This window comes from Dipodomys merriami, unplaced genomic scaffold, assembly GCF_024711535.1.
Source record: "Dipodomys merriami isolate MVZ:Mamm:240054 unplaced genomic scaffold, mDipMer1.0.p SCAF_122, whole genome shotgun sequence".
NCBI classification, from domain to species: Eukaryota; Metazoa; Chordata; class Mammalia; order Rodentia; family Heteromyidae; genus Dipodomys; species Dipodomys merriami.
In genome coordinates this window covers 899,489-918,572 of record NW_027202516.1, presented here as the reverse complement: position 1 = coordinate 918,572, position 19,084 = coordinate 899,489, and the positions used below count along the sequence as shown (strand labels likewise).

At 43.1% G+C, this 19,084-nt stretch overlaps 1 protein-coding gene across 3 annotated transcripts in view; it reads left to right on the top strand.

Annotated features, from left to right (window-relative positions):
- The window catches only part of Prim2 (DNA primase subunit 2), a 120,679-nt gene that overhangs the window by 29,831 nt on the left and 71,764 nt on the right, over positions 1 to 19,084 (top strand). For all 3 annotated transcript variants that reach the window (XM_070017249.1, XM_070017248.1, XM_070017250.1), the window contains exon 6: positions 18,555 to 18,647. In XM_070017249.1, coding sequence (XP_069873350.1) covers positions 18,555 to 18,647 — 93 coding nt within the window. The remainder of the gene's footprint in view (positions 1 to 18,554; positions 18,648 to 19,084) is intronic.

The following is a 19,084-nucleotide window of genomic DNA, read 5'->3' as shown; positions in this document are numbered from 1 at the left end:
CAAGGCTAGCACTCTACCACTTGAGCCACAGCACCACTTTCGGCTTTTTTCTTTTTGTTTATGTGGTGCTGAGGAATCGAACCCAGGGCCTCAGGCATGCAAGGCAAGCACTCTACCACTGAGCCACCTTCCCAGCAAGTTTTAACCAGTTTATTGCAAATGAGAATTGTGTTTTGTTGTTGGCCCCCCCGGCCCCCCCGGGGTTTTTGTACTTAAGGTTAGTGCCCTACCACTTGAGCCACAGTGCCACATCTGGCTTTTTATTGGAGTTAATTGGAGATAAGAGTCTCACAGACGTTTCTTCCTAGGCTGGATTTGAACCATGATCCTCAGATCTCAGCCTCCAGACAGGCATGAGCTACCAGCACCCGGCTATTTATTTTTTAGTTCAGTGATTCTGGGCGGGGGACTGGATAGAGAAACATTCTTCTGAGGGGTACCTGGGGAAGCCAGTGGAGGTGGGAAGATTGCTGCTTCCTCCTAGTGGAAATGTGCCCCATGCTTTGGAAAGCGAAGTGTTGAATGTAAGCCTTGACCCAGTGTCTGTGATGGTGGAGATCTGTGGTAGGCAGAGTGAGGAAGTACTGCCAGGGTCCTGGAGAAAATCACTCATTCCTGTGGTAGACGTCAGTCACTTTCTCATCGGGCCTCTTGGCTGTTTTTATACTGTTCTCTCATGGCTCCTAACACTGGCAATCAAGATCCTTGAACTCAGGTGTTGATTAGATTTCCCCTGAGATCCCCATAACCTCTTCCTGTTTCATTTTAGGTTTTCTCAGCTCTTAGTATTTCATTGATATAAACACGCACATTTTCTTCACTGTAGTGTGACTGTTTGGCTTTCATTTGAAACCTGTTCTACCCGAACAGATATTTGCTGTGCTTTTAGAGCCAAGTCAGAGCAGGGATGTAGGGAAGGGTATTAGCATTTGTCGCGTGTAGTGCTGCCTGGCCTGTGATCTGCCTGGGTCGGCAGAAGGAGATGGCAGAGGGTGAGGAGCCTCAGGGCCATCTGGTTTTCATGTTACAGAAGCTGTATTTTGGCCTAGGTCTTAGAGTACCTGGACTTAGGTGCTGTTTTCTGTAAAATAAACCTGCTGCACATTCAGAGCAAGTGACCTTACACAGGTTCTCAGGCTCCTTCCACTGGAAGATCTGGTGTCCCAGGCCCGGCGCCAGCCTCAGTCCAGCTCCTCTCCATTTACTTAGGTGTTTTACAATGTCTTCTGGATGCTTCTTTTGAATGCCAGTGGGTCTAGTGGCAGGAATTTTCACTTGAACAGTACAGAGTGCCAGGGACAGTAATGGGCTGGGGAGCGCTCTGCGTGTTACACATGTCAAGTGCATTTCAGAATTAAAAGAACTTTAGGTTCAGAGAGTGAAGGCAATGACCTCATGCTTTGCTCACTAAAAACATTGTAAAACCTGGAATTGCGATTTTTTTCTCACTTTACAATATTTTTTTTCTTATCCTAAACTTTCAATTTAAGATTTCTAATCCCTTGTAATTTTAAATCTCAGACAATATTTCATGTAATTCTTGGTTGGTAATTTATTTTCAGTGATTAAAATTTAATTGTTATTTGTTACCGAAAATGTCAGTAATTAGTAAGAATCTTTGGACACTTTTCTCCAGTGAACGTTGAAACATTGATTTGATTTTACATGTGTGGAATTTTTATAATGGTTTTGGTATTTACTTGTTTATCATTTTCTCTTAGATATTTGTAAATGAGAGAGTCCTTTTTTCCCTCCTACAATTTTGGTCCTTGTTCTATTGTTTTCAGTTAGCTGATTTTTTTGGGGGGGAGGTGTTACAGTATGGAGAGTATTCTGTGTGTTACAAATGTCAAGTCCATTTCAGAATTAAAAGAAATTTATGCTCAATTCCTTTATGTTCAGCGAAGTGAGTTTTTGGAAGTGTATTCATCATTGTGGGCTATGCAGCTGTAACAGAAACACACAAAAGGCTCAAGTCATAAACCTTTCTATTGAAAGAACAAATTGAAGTTTACTAAGCAGAATAATCCCTCAAAAGCAGCTCAGTGGAAAAAGCTCATTTTACGTATAACATATATCTATCTCCTAATTCTTGGCCCTGAGAAAGGGTAAGATTCATGTTTTTATCCTCTCCTTGAAGATGTCAGTGCTCCCAGATTGAACAGTTACAAACATTAGCAATGTTACTACTGTTATTTCTAGAAATCAAAAATAAGAGAACACCATGGTTGGAATTTGCTTACTACTCAGCCTTGGAAAATAAACAGTTTATCTTTCCCATCAGATGATGAAGCTGGTTCTCTCCTTGACCTATCTAGTCAGGCTCTTAAACTTTCTTTTTTAAACAGGACCTACTTACTTAGTTTTAGCAGCATTTCGGCTATCAGCTCAATATCTTAACAATTGTCAGATTAGCCAAGGATTCCTTACCACTTCTTAATTTACCATGCTCCTCCACCTGCCCATCCTTGGCTATAAAGGCTCACTTTTCCTAGTGTACTAAGAGTTGGATTCAACTCTTCTCTGTTATACAGCCTGTTTGAGTTGCTGCACCTGGAATAAAGTGCTCCCTACTGCCTTTGGCAGGTGTCCTGAGTAATTTTCTTGTTTAGCACCTTTGATCTGCTATTCAGTGAGGTTTTGCTATTGAGCTGTTTTTGAGTGTTAGGATGATTAACAAACTTTAATTTGTTCTTTATCTAAGTAGAAACATTTATGACTTAGAGCCCTTTGCGTGTTTCTGTTACAGCAGTACAGTTTGACTTCTTTCCAAATGGTTCAAGTGAGGGTATTCACATAGGGCATGCTGTCTATACAAAGACTCTGTAAACCTAATGCTTTTGTGCTCACAGTAGTGTTTGTATCAAATAATTATCTTTACATTATTTTAGCTATATTTATTAGACAGGTATAATAAAATATTGGTAACTTTTATATTTGAAGAATAAGGAAAATGTTCTTTAAATTTTCATGTTAGTTGATATGTAACCATTTGTGTCTGTAGTGGTAAAAATCCATGGCAGATGGTCTTTGGTGGCAATATTTTAAAGTTAACAGAATATGTTATCAAGCTACAAAACTAGAGCCTGCTCACTATAAGGTAGTTTAAATCTATAGATGTTGGGGCAAAATGTGAAACTTCAACCTAATTGCCCATGAAGTCTCAAATTAAATATGCAAACACTTTCAAGCTAACTTTTGGAAGTCTTTTTTTTTTTTTTTTTTTTGCCAGTCTTGGGCTTGAACTCAGGGCCTGTGCACTGTCCTTGAGATTCTTTTGCTCAAGGCTAGCACTCTACCACTTGAACCACAGTACCACTTTGGGCTTTTTCTGTTTATGTGGCACTGAGGAATCAAACCCAGGGCTTCATGCATGCTAGGCAAGCACTCTATCACTAAGCCACATTCCCAGCCCCATCTGTGTTTTTTAGCTTTTCATCCAGTTTTCAAATGTAGAGGTTTTTGTTGTTGTTGTTTTTTGTTTCTCAGTCATGGGACTTGAACTCTGTGCCTGGGTGCTGTCCCTCAGCTCTTCAACTCAAGGCTAGTGCTCTACCTCTTAAGCCACAGTGCTACTTCCAGTTTTCTAGTGGTTTATTGGAGATAAGAGTCTCACAGATTTTCCTGCTCAGGCTGGCTTTGAATGGTGATGTGATCCTCAGATCTCAGCCTCCTGAGTAGCTAGGATTATAGGCGTGAGCCACTGGCACCCCGCTAAATGTAAAATTCCTTATATTTACATTGTTTGGATTCCTATTCCTGACTTTGCCCTTGAAAAAATGTGACTTTAAATTAGTGGAAATTCTCCTATGTGGAGCTATGTCCTAAGGCCTTATAATGTTACACTATCATATATGCCTATGTATACATTATGAAAAATAACCTTGCTGAAAAACATTTCTAGTTTTAAATTTTAAACATACTGTGAAGTGCTACTCATGTTTTCTAGTGGTCTCCTAAAAAAGATACAGAGCTTTCCTAGGAATACAGGATTTTTTCATTCTATAGGCTAATATTTCTTTCTCCCAAGTTCTCTGAAAACCCTCCACCCTCTTCCGTTGAGGCCCTGGGTTGTGGATTAGTTTGAGGCCTTACCCTTGATCTTTTGGATAAGGGTGTAGCGTGTCGTGGGCTCATGGAATTGTGAAATATCATGATGCTGTATTCTCAGTCACAGAGTGTCTACACCTGAGTCACCCGGGAGAGGAGTGGTGACACCAGTTTTCCAGTTAGCTGAGCCCTGTGAGCACATCGGTCCTCCTACCCCGACTTTCCTGAAGGCACACCCTTAAATTCCTTACCTGCTGCTGTGTTAGGTCTCCAGCTGTTGACAGCTGCTTCTGCTGCTTTGATATTTTCAGCTCTAGCCAAAGCATTCTGGGCCCATCCCAGTGTCCCAAGAGAGCCCTTCATCATCGCTACCAGAGCCTCAGAACCACACCTATTTCATATTGTCCTTCATAGTGGGCTCACCGATGAAGGCTGCTATATGAGTACAGGAAAACCCACAGTACTACTTCAAAACTTGCATCAGGTCCTCGTTTGCTAGAAAGGGGTTATTAAGGCCTGGATCTGCTAAGTGATGAGGTGAAAGGAGAGAAATTAATCACTAATAGCTGACATTTTTAGGTGTTTATCAAGTGCCAAGCATTTTTCTACATGCTTTATGTGGATTATATAATTTAATCCTCACAGCAGCAACTGAAGAACATGGGGGTTAAGTAACCTCCCTGCCAGCAAGACTTTAGATATTTTGTAAAGTATAAATTACAAAGTGTGTTACTAAATACATGAGCGGGTTTCTTCACAGCTTGTCCTTCACTAGCACTGAAATAGAGTGGAATCCATGCTGACATTTAAGGCAGTGGTTCATCAAAAGGGGTATATAAACACAGGTGTGAGTTTAGAGATTTACATTAATGTAGGAAATTAAAGCATTCACTGTAATTTTACTAAGATGTTTTACTTCAACTGACAGTTCTTGGCAGAACTGGAAACTAAATATAATAAATATATCAGAAGTCATTTCCCTAAACACGGTATGTGTGCTGTCTCCAGAGAAAACATTATGTGCCTGCCATTAGTGATTGAAAAATTCATTATCAAGTTTTTTTTGCTTTTCTTCTTTGGTACCATTTACCCTTTTGAACACATGAAAGATGTTTGTTTGTTTGTTTGTTTTGGGTCCGGTCATGGGGCCTGAACTCTGGGCCTGGGCGCTGTCCCTCAGCTCTTCAGCTGAAGGCTAGTGCTCTACCACTTGAGCCACAGTGCCACTTCCGGCTTTTTTCTTTTTGCTTATGTGGTGCTGAGGAATCGAACCCAGGGCCTCGGGCATGCAAGGCAAGCGCTCTACCACTGAGCCACCTGCCCAGCCCCATGAAAGATGTTTTTAAGTGTTATTTGAAACAGTCTATATTTCCTGCTGGGGATTGAACCCAGGGCCTTGTGCATGCTAGGCAAGTGCTGTACTATTTAGACCCTACCCCTAAAGAGCAGCTGTCATATCTTTGTAACTGATGTCGTCTCTGGAGGTTTTCTTATGTCTTGTGTATTACATACTGTCACTTCCTGTAAGATCACGAATGCAGCAGATAAGGAAGGGCTAAAGGCAGCCTGACAATACTTCCAGCTAGTCCTCTTCATGACAGTCCAAAGTGCCCCAGCATACCCCAGACCCCAGGGAAACAGGGCAGGCTGACTCCTCAGACAGGAGGGTCTGGGACAAACCACTGCTCACAGATCTTTCTGTTCTTCCCCTTGGAGATGATTGTGGAGCAGGCGGTGATGTGGAGCAAGCAGTGATGATGGAGCAGTGAGGGTGGAGCGGTGATGATGGAGCGGTGAGGGTGAAGCAGTGATGGTGGAGCAGTTATGATGGAGCGGTGATGGTGGAGCGGTGATGGTGGAGCAGTGATGGTGGAGCAGTGAGGGTGAAGCAGTGATGGTGGAGCAGTGATGATGGAGCGGTGAGGGTGGAGCGGTGAGGGTGGAGCAGTGAGGGTGGAGCAGTGATGGTGGAGCAGTGATGATGGAGCAGTGATGGTGGAGCGGTGAGGATGGAGCGGTGATGGTGGAGCGGTGATGGTGGAGCAGTGATGGTGGAGCAGTGATGGTAGAGCAGGCAGTGATGGTGCAGGCAGATGGTGATGGTGGAGCAGTGATGATGGAGCAGTGAGGGTGGAGCAGTGATGATGGAGCAGTGATGGTAGAGCAGGCAGTGATGGTGGAGCAGTTATGATGGAGCGGTGATGGTGGAGCGGTGATGGTAGAGCAGTGATCGTAGAGCAGACAGTGATGGTGGAGGCAGATGGTGATGGTGGAGCAGTGAGTGAGGAGGTCAAATCCTGGGATTGAGCTTTTTTTTGTTTGTATCACTTTCGTGCAGGTTCCTCAAAATCTTCCATTTGTGATTCTGACCTGAAATTTGTAATGAACATAATTTCAAAATTGAATTTATTTATTTGCATTTTAATTGATGATGATGATGATGATGATGATGATAGGGGTGATGATGTAGAAGAGTTTCAAGCATTGTAAACCATTGTACAGACATTGCTTTTGGACTGTTTCATGTGTCTGTATGCCCTGAAGATGAGCTGCAGTGGGAGAGAGGTGGGTCAGTTAGGGTGATCTCTTTCTTGCTCCTCTGAGAAGTTCATGCACCTGGGGCTCTGTTTTGATGACTAGCTGGTTATCTCCTTTCTTTTTTCTAGCAGCAGGAATTCGCTATGAGTACGGTGTTTTCTTCCCTTTCCAGTCATGTGCCATTGGACCATGTATGTTTTCCTTAGCATAGTATCTCTTAGATACTCTCTTTACCTTTCATGGGGGTCTCTTCAGTGTTACATTATTTGCTTAGTTAAGACTATTTTGATATTGTCCCCTTTTTAATTTAAAGAAATGCATTTATGTGATTTTCATGTTAATCTTGGTTGTGAGTTTGCACTTAAATTTTTTTTTGTTGTCAGGACCTGGGTGCTGTTCTTGAGCTTTTTTGCTCAAGGCTAGCACTCTACCACTTTGAGCCACAGCTCTACCTCTGATTTTTGAGTGGTTAATTGGGCATGAGTCTTACAGGGACTTTTCTGTTGGCTTCAAACTGCGATCCTCAGATCTCAGCCTCCTGAGTAGTTAGGATTATAGGCATGAGCCACCAGCACCAGCAGTGGTTTGCACTTTTGTGGCAATGAAGTTTGTCATTAAGTTATGGGAAATAGTAGAAGATGAGCCTAAGCAAGCCAGGAGAAGGGCAACAGGGGAGTGTGGCTTGAAGGTTTTTGAGGAGTGATGTGTTATAATTTCCTGTGGTATAAATAACTACAGCAGTTGAGTGAGGATGTGGAAAGCTGAGACGCACAGTGGGATGTAAAGTTCATGCCAGGCAGAGTTTCCAGGAAGTCATATTGGTGTCTGTGTTCATGAAAAGTAAACGGATGGCCAAACGAAAGACTAACTGAGGTCTTGAACTATAGTAGTGGCTGTGGGAATTAAGGGAAATTGGCAGGCCGGTAGACTGTGGAAGTAGCCTACAGAAGAACAACAATGGCATATAACTGACGATGACTTCATACCATCTGGTACAGGGGATAGGGGAAAGGAGAGGGAGAGGAACTTACCGTTGAGGGAGATGACATAGGGAAAGGTGGGAAAGAGACAGCGAGAGAGGAACTTAGGGTTGAAAGAGAGGACATAGGGAAAGGCTGGGAGGTCTGACCACAGCAAATGCAGAAGTGACCTCAGAGCCTGGGGAACCTCTTACTGTCCGAGGGGGCCTTGACGGGCAGTTCAGGAAGTGACCCCGGCGGATTGAGGATGTGACCCCAGAGTCTGGAGTCCTTTGCTCACCCACAGTTAGGTGATTGACAAGCAACTACTGATAAGGCTACTTGCTGTCCTTCAGGAAGAGGAAGGGGTAAGGGAAGAGGCTGTTCTCCACCACAGACCTAACAGATATAGACCCTGGGTAAATTACCTAGCCTTTCAGTTCTTCATTTTCTTTTACCATAAAATGGGACAATCTTGGTGTCTCTCTGTTGTGAGATTGAACAGAATTCTGCACAGAATTCTGAAGACTAGCAGGGCCTACTTAACTTTTGCTAAATTCTTACTAAGTTAGAAAGAACTTTCTTTTTTTTTTTGGTCCATCGTGGGGCTTGAACTCTGGGCCTGGGCGCTGTCCTTGCACTCTTCAGCTCAAGGTGAGCGCTCTACCGCTTGAGCCACAGCACCACATCCGGTTTTCTAGTGGTTTATTGGAAATAAGAGTCTCATGGACTTTCCTGCCCTGACTGGCTTTGAACTGTGATCCTCAGATCTCAGCCTCCTCCTAAGTAGCTAGGATTGATTACAGGCATGAGCCACTGGCGCCCAGCTTAAGAACTTTCTTACGTATAGGAAAGCTGAATGGCTCTAATATTTCTGAGTCTGGAAGTTCTTGAAAATGTTTAAGACTGGGCTGGGAAGGTGGCTCAGTGGTAGAGCGCTTGCCTTGCATGCCTGAGGCCCTGGGTTCGATTCCTCAGCACCACATAAGCAAAAAGAAAAAAGCCGGAAGTGGCGCTGGCGCTGTGGCTCAAGTGGTAGAGCGCTAGCCTTGAGCTGAAGAGCTGAGGGACAGCGCCCAGGCCCAGAGTTCAGGCCCCACGACCGGAACCAAAAAAAAAAAGAAAAGAAAATGTTTAAGACTAAACAAGTAGTCTTATTAGAGTGATTTTTTTAATTTTAATTTTTATTGTGAAAATACTGTACAGAGGGGTTACAATTACATGGGCAAGAAAATGAGTACATTTCTTATCAAGCATTGTAGCCTCCTCCTTTGTTTCCCCTTTCCATCCCTTCCCATCCTCCCCCCGTCCCCCCCTCTTATTTTTATTTCTTACATTAGAATTTGGGGTTTTGAATATCTGGTCTGTTTCAGTCTTGGTGGCAATTTTTTTGGTAACTATATAATTAATTTTAGTTATTTTATATACAACCAACACTTGACATTTAATATCTCTTGACTAATACTTTGGTATGATAGTTTCACTATTTTTTTCCTCTGCTGAAGACCTTTTGGGTCTTAGAGTAGACCATGGGGTAAATGAGAGGCTGTGAGATTAAACTAGAATCTTGTTTTTGACAGACTTGTTCCAGGGCGGCTACAAGAAGCCTGCTTGTGTTTGCATTTGTTTCCTTCCTGTGGCAGGATTATGCTCTGCAAGTGTCATCGGGGGGAGCCAAAGCACTGCTTTTGCTCTCGGTGGAGAAGGAACAGCGGTGGCATGATGTCCGTTTCCCAGCTGTGTGCTGTTTCCTTCTGCTTAGAAGGGGTTTACTCAGTGATAGACTGGAAGTGAATAAGATGAAGTGTGTATGCACACACTTGAGGAATTACCACTTGAGGAAGTGGAGTTGGAGCTGGTTGGCTGATTAGTGGACATGCCAGGTAGCCTTGCTTTCGCTATACTGTTGTTCATGGTGTAACAAGACCCGTAGAGAAATAGAAGAGAATTTGGACTTAGATAAGATGGTTTTCCTTTACCTCTCTTGGTTTGGGTTTAGTTTGTTGTATATTCTGTTATTTTCTTATTCCTTCTCAGCATATAGCCATTTTTTGTTGTTGTTTCCTTTTCACTATTCCTCTTGTAACATACACGCAGATGGGGTAGATTTTTAGGAGGTTAAAGATATGATTTATTGCCTTGTTTAGTAGGTTGCTACCTGCAGCCATGAGAAAAATTTATTTTTGAATATTCTACATCTTTATTTCTTCTGGGAGGCGCTTATGTTCTATAATAGGGGGTTGTCTCCAAAATAATACCTTTATTAGAAACTGGGGTTCAGCATGCATTAGAAATGGTGATGCCTCCTCCACTGTCCCTTAAGCTTTTCTGTCTATTATGTGGCTTCGTCTATCCAACCAAGCTTTGCTTATATGTGTTTTGTTAGTGAGCCGGGATGTTCTGACTGGGCTGAGGAGGGACTGAGTAAGAAGTGGTAATTTCTCTAGAGAAGGGAGTCCATTAGCTTGACGTGATAGGATGGCTGCCTTGCTCCTTCCTTGGTCCCTGCTTCCTCTCTTTGTCTAAGGAAGAAGATTGGCAGGTTCCTTACCGCGCAGAGGGGTGCAGCCCTTGCTGCCCTAGTGGCAAGAGAAGAAAATGGCTTCTCCCTCCCTCCTTGTTTCCTTTTCTTTAAAAATGTTGTTTGGGGCTGGGAAAGTGGCTCAGCGGTAGAGCCCTTGCCTCCCATGCATGAGGCCCTGGGTTCAATTCCTCTGCACCACAGAAGCAGAAAAACTGGAAGTGGCACTGTGGCTCAAGTGGTAGAGCACTAGCCTTGAGCTGAAGAGCTGAGGGACAGCGCCCAGGCCCAGAGGTTAGCCCCATCACTGACCCCCCCTCCCCCAGAAAAAAATGCTCTTTGATTTTAATACGGGTGAACTTGGCCTCTGAGGAGTAGATAGAATCAAAAATAAAATATTTTCTTCTCTTCTGAGTTTTGCATTTAATTCCCCCAAATGACAGAATTAGCCTAGATGTGAAATGGTAGGTTTCAGGAAATGAAGATGAAATTAGTGTGTACTTTTTATTTTTACTGTATATGTGGTAAAATTAGATAATTAAGGCATTAAAAAAGTCTGATATATTCACCTGTTCACCTTCTTAAACCTAAGAAGTATAATTTGCCTGAATTATGTAAAATGCTAATTAAAGGGTTTAATTTACTAATCTCATTTTGATTAGAGGCAGATGCTGATTATCTACACAAGTCTAAATGGGCCTTTCCGAGATGGCATTCATTATTTAAAACCAATTTTTCAAACTTAATTAAGACGTAAGCTTAAGGACTAACAAACAGCAGTAGTTGTCCATGTAGGGCAGGGTACCACGGATTTGATGGATACAGTGTCATTTTAAATTTCAGTAGACTCAGAGTTTTAAGATTTGATGGAGTCCAGTAGAATCTCTAGTCACACCTTTGATAGTACTATGGGGCTTTGATTTTTTTTTCCTATTTTTTCTTTTTTTCTCTTTCTGCTATGAGTCAAGATAGCACAAGGAACTGAGACAGTCTTATTCAATCACGCTCAAACATGTGTAGAAGCGGACAGAGCATATCAGACAAGTATGCCGTCATTCCCTCACAGATGACCAAACCTTACTTTTACAAAGTTACGATGTGCCAGGAAATAAACTGTAGATAATTAGGTTGGTGTCAGTGCAGGCAAGATGAGAGTATCTTAGTGTAGTAACTGAGCAGGAAGTTGGATTCATGCACCCATCCTTTGTATTCACCATGAGGTTGAACACTAGCACTACCATTTGGCAGTTGTTTTTCTCTCTGATTTTTTCATTTGCAAAACAGAGAATAATGGTACTAGCTCATATGGCTGAAGGCCTTAAGAAGTTAATACATATTATTCAGTATTTAGAAGAGTTTAAGGCCTGTAGCAAGCAGACAGTACTGTTAACTATTGCAGTGATTAGTTACCATTCCACTTTCTGCATGAACTTTGGAGTGTATATGTGGAGAGCAGTGGGTGTAAGCCATGCTCACTCGAGTCACTTTATGTTTGCTACATATGTGCGACTGGTTAAGAATTTCAATGCATATGGTAATACAGTTAATGCTAGTGGTGTGCTAAAATGAATGAGCAGTGATTGTAGTGTACACCTTGTGTTTGCCTGTGTGGCATGAAGGGTTAGGAGTACATGGTCCAATGCTAGATTAACAACTGGACAATCGACTGAAACTCTGATGATGATTACATTCGAGTCATTTCAATTCAGTTCAATTCCTTTCCAATTGTTAATAGACTGAGAGAACTTCCTGTGGAATAAAATAGGACAGTGCTGCACTTTTGGTTCTCATCCTGGCTAGGACAGACAGTAGTTGGTTCCGTGACTGTCTCAGTCTCTCCCGTGCTTTCATGATGGCATGTGGCATGGATGCCATGATTTCCTGCCAGCCTACTGTTGACTCTGAAGCAGGAGTGCAGATACATTCTCTTCAGATGTACACAATACCTGTATGCATAGTGTGCATAGAACCCGCTCCAGCCGTTTACCAGTTTCTCATGTTAATGTTCCAAGTCTTCAGTAAGTCGTGTCCGGCTCTCGCCCTTGCTTGCCTCACTAACCCCCTCTCCTGACCATCTCTTTCCATCAACTCTATGCCTGTAAGTCACAATGAACTGCTTTCAGTTTTGTGGGGTTTTTTTTGTCAGTGTGGGGCTTGAACTCTGGGCTTGGGTGCTGTCCCTGCACTCTTCAGCTCAAGGTGATCGCTCTACTGCTTGAGCCACAGCACCACTTCCTGTTTTTCTAGAGGTTTATTGGAGATAAGAGTCTCAATGGACTTTCCTTCCTGGGCTGGCTTTGAACCGCGATCCTCAGATCTCAACCTCATAAGTAGCTAGGATTGCAGCATGAGCTACTAGCACCTGGCTTGCTTTAGTTTTTGAAAATAGGTTTGTTCTCTTGATTTTAAAGATTCTTCCATCTATTTCACTTAATTCTGACTCACAATCATGTCTCGATTTCCATGTGTTTTCTTCTTTCCCCAAGTCAAGTTCTCTGTCCATCTTCTGTCAGCTCTATTTGACACTCATCACCAGCCTGCCTGGTGGTGAGCGCTGAGTCCCTTTCCTGAGAGTGCTAGGCCCTGCATGTCTGTTCACTGTCCGTCGCGATGTCTAGTCCATAGGAGCTACTTAATACATGTTAGTTGAATGAGAAAGTGAAAAATGAATGAGCCAGTTACAAGATACAGTACTGCTGGGTCCTTAAATACTGTTGGGTCTTTTGAATGCTTATTGAAAGGTTTAAATCCTCAGTAGTTCATTCTTCTTGTCCTTGTGTGCTAATTAATAGCTGTGTGAAATGGTGGGTCAAGTAATAGTGTGCGATTAGCAAATGAGATCCTAAAAGCTAAATTCTTCAGTTTCCTTTGTGCTTATTTTATGGAAGTCAAATTGATCTTGTTGCCTTAAGACTTGCTAGGCAGACTTGGTGTGTAGGGTGAGAATCTTAATTTGGTAGATGCTGGAGAAGGGTAAGGAACAGACCCCATAGCAGATCGGTGAGAGATCAAAGTTCACATGTGCTGTATGTGAAGTCCAGAAAGTTCCAGGTCCATGTGTGCCATATCTCACATACACAGAGTTCCAGGTCTGACTATGCTGTCTCTCTCGTCCAGAGAGTTACAGGTCCACGTGTGCCGTATCTTATGTCCAGAGAGTTCCGGGTTTGCCTCTATCCTGTGTCTCTAGTCCAGAAGCCCTCTGAAATAGTTTATTCTAACTTCAGAGCATGAACAACGTTTCTGTTTCACATCCAGTTCACCTGCAGACTACATTGTCTGGAATTTGCAAAGTAGGTTGTCCAATTTTAGCTCATCTGGAAGCTTTAGATGACTAACAATTTCTGTGATTAAAGTAAATATAGATATCATTGCTGTTAAGAATGAAAAGCAGAGAAATGTTTTCTTCAGTGCTAGGGTTTGAACTCGGAACTTCCTGTTTGCTAGGCAGGTGCTTGGAAAGAATTTCTGCTCCTAAAGAAGGAATGTGATAATAGTTTATATTCTGTATTAGTAGTGTGGTGAAACTTAGCCTAGCAACCAAGTATTGTGCAGATAACAAGAGTACTTAGGCTGAGGAATACTTTGCTTCCAAGAGGTCATTATAGCTGGTGTGGTGGATGGAGGTGTTTATGAATTGGGCTGGCAGGATATCTCAGTGGTTAGAGCATGTGTGTGGCTCTAGTTTCGGCTCTTACGTAACAAACAAAACAAAGCAACAACAACAACAACAAGAACCTCGTTCATGTTGTGGTTAAATGTATATACTTAATACTTACTCTCTTAACAAGTTTTCAGCCTCACCTCGCTTTAGTAGATACTCCATAGGAGTATGCCATGTCACCACCGATTTTAACCTTTTGTTGTTAAACTAGCATACCTAAACTAGCATAGTTGTACAAAAGGGCTTGCATTGTGACATTTCCACATAGGTATACAATGTACCCCATCAGCCTTACTTCCTCTGTTTCCCTCCTTGTCTCTCTCTCCTTTGTAAAATAATTTCCACTGGTTTCTTTGTCCTATTTCCGTACGTGTATGTAAGAGAGGGTCATATTAATGCTCTTGATCACAAAACTGTCATCAGCACTTATCTTATGCTCCTGTGTTGAATTGTAGAAGGAGGGTTGTCAATTGGTGGGCAGAGAAAAGTGGCCCCTGGGCAGGGCAGATAATGCTGTTACTTACCAGTGTTTAGTGTTACTATGCCTGAAGACCCAAAGGAATAACACTATCTCTTCTGAGGGGCATCACAGCTGCTTCATCATGCGTTACTTCCCTCTCTTCCTCCCTCTCCTCCCCCCCCCCTTTTTTTTTTGCTAGTACTGAGGTTTGAACTCAGGACCTTCTCTTGTTTGGTTGCTCTCTAACCTTATTGCTTACCTTGTGCTCTACCACAGCAAAAGGTTTCTCTAGTAAAAGCCTTTCATGTGTACACTATTGAGGTTTAAACTTAGGGCCTTACGCTTGTAAGCAGATATTCTCCACTGAGCCACACCTCCAGTTGCATTTATATTTTATGTGCACATGAAGCACTGAAGCATTCTGGGACTGTAGGTAGGGACAGAGCTGATTTGGAACAAAGAAAGCATTGTAGGAATGTGGGTAGGGATAGCGCTGTAATTTGAAGAGCTCTGGGCTTTGTACTTCCAAACCCACCCAGCAGCATGGAGAAGGAGCTAAAGAGCGCCAGAGGGCAGAAGCTGTGGAGAGGTGAGACTGGAAGGCCAGAGACTAAGAAAAGTCTTAAGGTGAAAGCTGGTAAGCCCTGGTCTCCAACACATTCCCCAGCACCGCCAAAGGCTAAGAGCTGGGCTTTGGAACTATCTCACTAGCTGCTGTCTGGGCTGCTGGCATTTCTAGCTTCTTGAAATAGGCCTCTGACTTGAGCACCTAGAGCTGTAAGTCTCTGCTTTGAAAGCTTGGAGGGGTAAGCCTTTGTTTCTCAGGGCAACAGCCAGAAGCTGCTGGCTTTGAGAGCCCAGATCTTGCTTCAACCAGTACCTGGATCTGTGTATCTATCTCTTTTCCAGCCTGAAGCTGTACATCTCAGCCTTTTAGGGTTTGGAGAGTTAGGCCTCGGGCTAGCCTAAGCTCTGGGCTGCCAGCAGTAAGGGACCTAGTCCTTGTGTGTTCACAGTAGATGTCTAAGTACAGCAGAAGTACCATGGCCAGCTCTTCCTGACTGTGGGTAGTGCTCTCTGAAGTCGCTGGGTTTCATTGATCAAGATGCTGCATAGTTTAAAAACTTCAAACCAAGTAAAGTTGAATGTTTCTACTGGGCTGCATTTTAAAAGTGAGGAAAGAAAATTACTTTTTCTTATTTATTTGGAAGACATTTGCCAGTTGGAGCCTCAAAGAAGATTGAGTTTGGTCGACCTTTAATTGTGTACCAAAAGGTTACTGCAGAAGATAACATACGGGAAATGTCATAAAGAAGAAAATTGGAAGCTCAGTTGCAGAAAACTGTGGAGAAGCTGGCATTCTCCCAATTAACTGAGTGCTTGAAATAAATAGTTTGGTTTTAAAGAAACAGTTGTAGGTTTCAAGGTCTGGATGATGGTAGTTCATAGGGAAGCGGGTTGGGGTAGGGAATAAACCTCATGTGACTTGTAGAAAATACTTAACTATTCGTGTTCTTACATTATTTACTGATTAAAAGGTTCAGCAAGGCAGGAGTAGAGGATTTATTAACCTAGTATTTTATATTAAGACATTGAAAGAAAATGGGTAAAGATGAATTATGTTCCTAGGAGTCGGCCTTGAGCTATTGATTGTCACAGTGGTTCCAAATATTTCTCCACCTAGGGACAGCGTGGTTGTGTGTGTGTAGGAGGCGCTCTCACGTGGTTAGAGGTCCACTGCCCACGAATGATCTTGTCTGCCTGAAGAACCACGACAGAGTTGCATAACTAACTCATCAGCAATAAAAAGTGGTTATGACAATAAAGGAGATAGCCGGAAGTGCCAAATGCTCATCCTTCCAAGCATTCAGCTTTCAATAGTTAGGTGCATTTTTAGGTTTTATTACTTTGCCTTTTCTTTTCTTTTGGTCTGGATGAAAAAGCTTTTTACTCAAATGATAACCACGAGGAGTTTGGAAATTTCGTTCTTTATCAGACGCAATGTTTGCTGGATGTAGGATTCTATGTGGACACGTGTTTTCTTTTAACATATTAAGTTAAACCATTCTACTATCTTTGGCTTTCACTTTTCCCACTGAGAAGTCAGCTGTTAGTCTTAACCGTACCGACCATAATGTAACATAGCCGCCCTGCTCTGAGCTCCTTTTAAGATGCTGTTTGATTCCGTTTTACTGAGGAGTGGGGATTTAAAAAACAATTTATCCTTCTTGAGTTTCACAGACTTATTCAATTTAAAGTTGACTATCATTTATTAATTCTGGAAAGCTCTGTTGTTTTTTTTCTTTTTCTCCTTTTCTTTTTTCTTTTCTTTTTTTTTTTTTTTTGGCCAGTCCTGGTGCTTGAACTCAGGACCTGCGCTCTGTCCCTAAGCCTTTCTGTGCTCAAGGCTAGCGCTCTACCACTTGAGCCACAGCACCACTTCCCACATTTTCAGAGTAATTTATTGGAGATAAGAGTCTCATGCACTTTCCTGCCCAGGCAGGCACTGAACTGCAATCCTTAGATCTCAGTCTCTTGAGTAGCTAGGATTACAGGCGTGAGCCATTGGTACCCAGCTTAATCTCAGTTTTTAGTGTTTAAAATTTCCATTCTATTTCTCTCTGGGACTGCAGTCAAATGTATACCAGATCTTCTTAGCCAGTTTTCAGAGCTCTCTGAGCTATGCATTTCATTTAAGTACATAATGTATAGTGACACTTGCAGTTTATATTGTTGGCAAGAATGTGTTAGGCAAAGCACGTGAAGAACACAGTTCAAGTCAGGGTAGGCCATGTGTTGGTGACAAATGTGAGCCTCATTGACTTGTAGCAGTGTGATGCTTCTGCTCACAGCCCACCTGCAGCCTTGCCTGGTGTTATTCTGAGTGGCCTGCAGACTGGACTTTCGCTTGGTATAGCAGAGAGGGAGAGAGCTAGGACAGCTTCATGATTACAGGCTTTGCTTAGATGCGATACACACCACTCCTGGCCAGATCAAGTCACATGGCTGCGCCTAAGTTCCGCCAGTCAGTAGATTCCGAGGATGAACAGTCAGTGAGCAGCCCTCCGTGAGTGAGGACGCACCGGTGTACGCACGACCACCCGCTTGCCATTCTGCGTTCCTTCTACAAACCCTGCAGAGCTTTCAGTGAAGTAAGATACTGTGCTGCCTGGTTTAATGACAAACATGGGGAAAAACGAGTCAGGCTTCTTCTCTTAGCACGACCGCATGTACAACTGTTTATTAAATAAAGAATGATTACATTACCAAAATAGTTAAAGCCCAGTGGATGTTTGCTTGACACACAGTGTATAGGACTGTGTTACTGTGTGGATGCACACCATTGGCACACTGCTTGGCACACAGTATATAGGACTGTGTTATTCCGTGGATGCACACCATTGGCACCATTGGCATTCCGTGGATGCTTGGCACAGTATATAGGATTGTGTTACTGCGTGGGTGCATACCATTGGCACAGTGTGTAGGACTGTGTTATTCCGTGGATGTACACCACTGGCACACTGCTTGGCACACAGTATATAGGACTGTGTTACTGCGTGGATGCACACCATTGGCACACTTGGGCCAATGGGGATTGTGAATGGTGGCCCAGGTTCGAAGGCTCAGGGTCTTTGTGGATTGAAAATGAATCCAGGAGAGGCTGAGTGTCATCTCTGGACCCTCAGGAGCTGCGTCTCCACCCAGAGCAGCCTGCGTGTGATGGGAAGTGCGGTGTGCTTGCTTGTGAGTCATGGCTGGCAACCTCGCTTGCTGTCCTCAGTCAGCAAACACCCTCCGAAAGAGCAGGTTCTCTCCATTCAGCTAGTAAGGCGACAGGGTCTCGTAACCGGGCTTGCCGCAGTGACCAAGTATGAGATGGAGTTAAAACCAAGTAAGCCACGTGTGAAGACCCACCTATATATGTCTCGCTCTAGGGTTCATTTGACCGTATATCCTCCCTTCACGCACTGCACTCATCAGACATGGTAAGCTGCAGAAACCAGTGTACCTCCCAGGAAATAATACTGTATGCACGTCATCAACCAGAGCTCAGTATTTGTTAATAGGAAATAGTGCTGCATGCATGTCATCAGCCAGAGCTCAGTATTTGTTAACAGTTGTCGTTTTTCCACTTACGGTAAGTACGACCACATATATCTTTTTGGAGTCTCATATTTTCTCATCCTTTGGGTGTTAGAAACTGCCACATAGTTGAACAGAGTGGCTATACCATTTACCTTCCCTTCCATGACATGAGAATTCCTGTCTCCACACCCTCACCAACATTGTCTTTTCTCCTATTTGAACCATCCCAGTGCCATGAGGCTTTTAAACAATGTAATGTATCTCTTTACCTAGATAAGTGATGCCGAGAAGACTCACCGAGACCAGGACATTATTGCCTCGTCGTCGTCTGGGGGGATTAAGCTGGACTTGGAGTTGGTGTATAAGGTATGTGAACATTTAAAACATTTCCTAGGATTTGTTTAACATGGACTACAGAGCTTGATTTGCACCTGTAGTTCAACCTTCCCAACATCCTGCCCCCACCACAGCTGCTCCCCCTCCAGCACGCACCCCCTTACCCTGAGGGTGTGGGACACTGATGCTGGCCCTCTTAACCACCGCTGCCATGCTGCCAAAGAAATACTCGTCCATTGAGGGTTGTGCCACGCACAGCTCTATCCTGTAAAGCTGTTTGCTTTTCTGTAGGTGTCTCTCTTGCTCTTCTCAACTAATTAAACTTTATGGGGACAGACTGTGTTGTGGTTACAAAAATCAGTACAGTTATTGAAAGCTACCTGTTTAAAAGATATATGATGTGCCTATAGTGTGAAGTGTCATGTACAAAGAATCATAGTCATCTAGAGCTCACTCTTCCCTAAAGC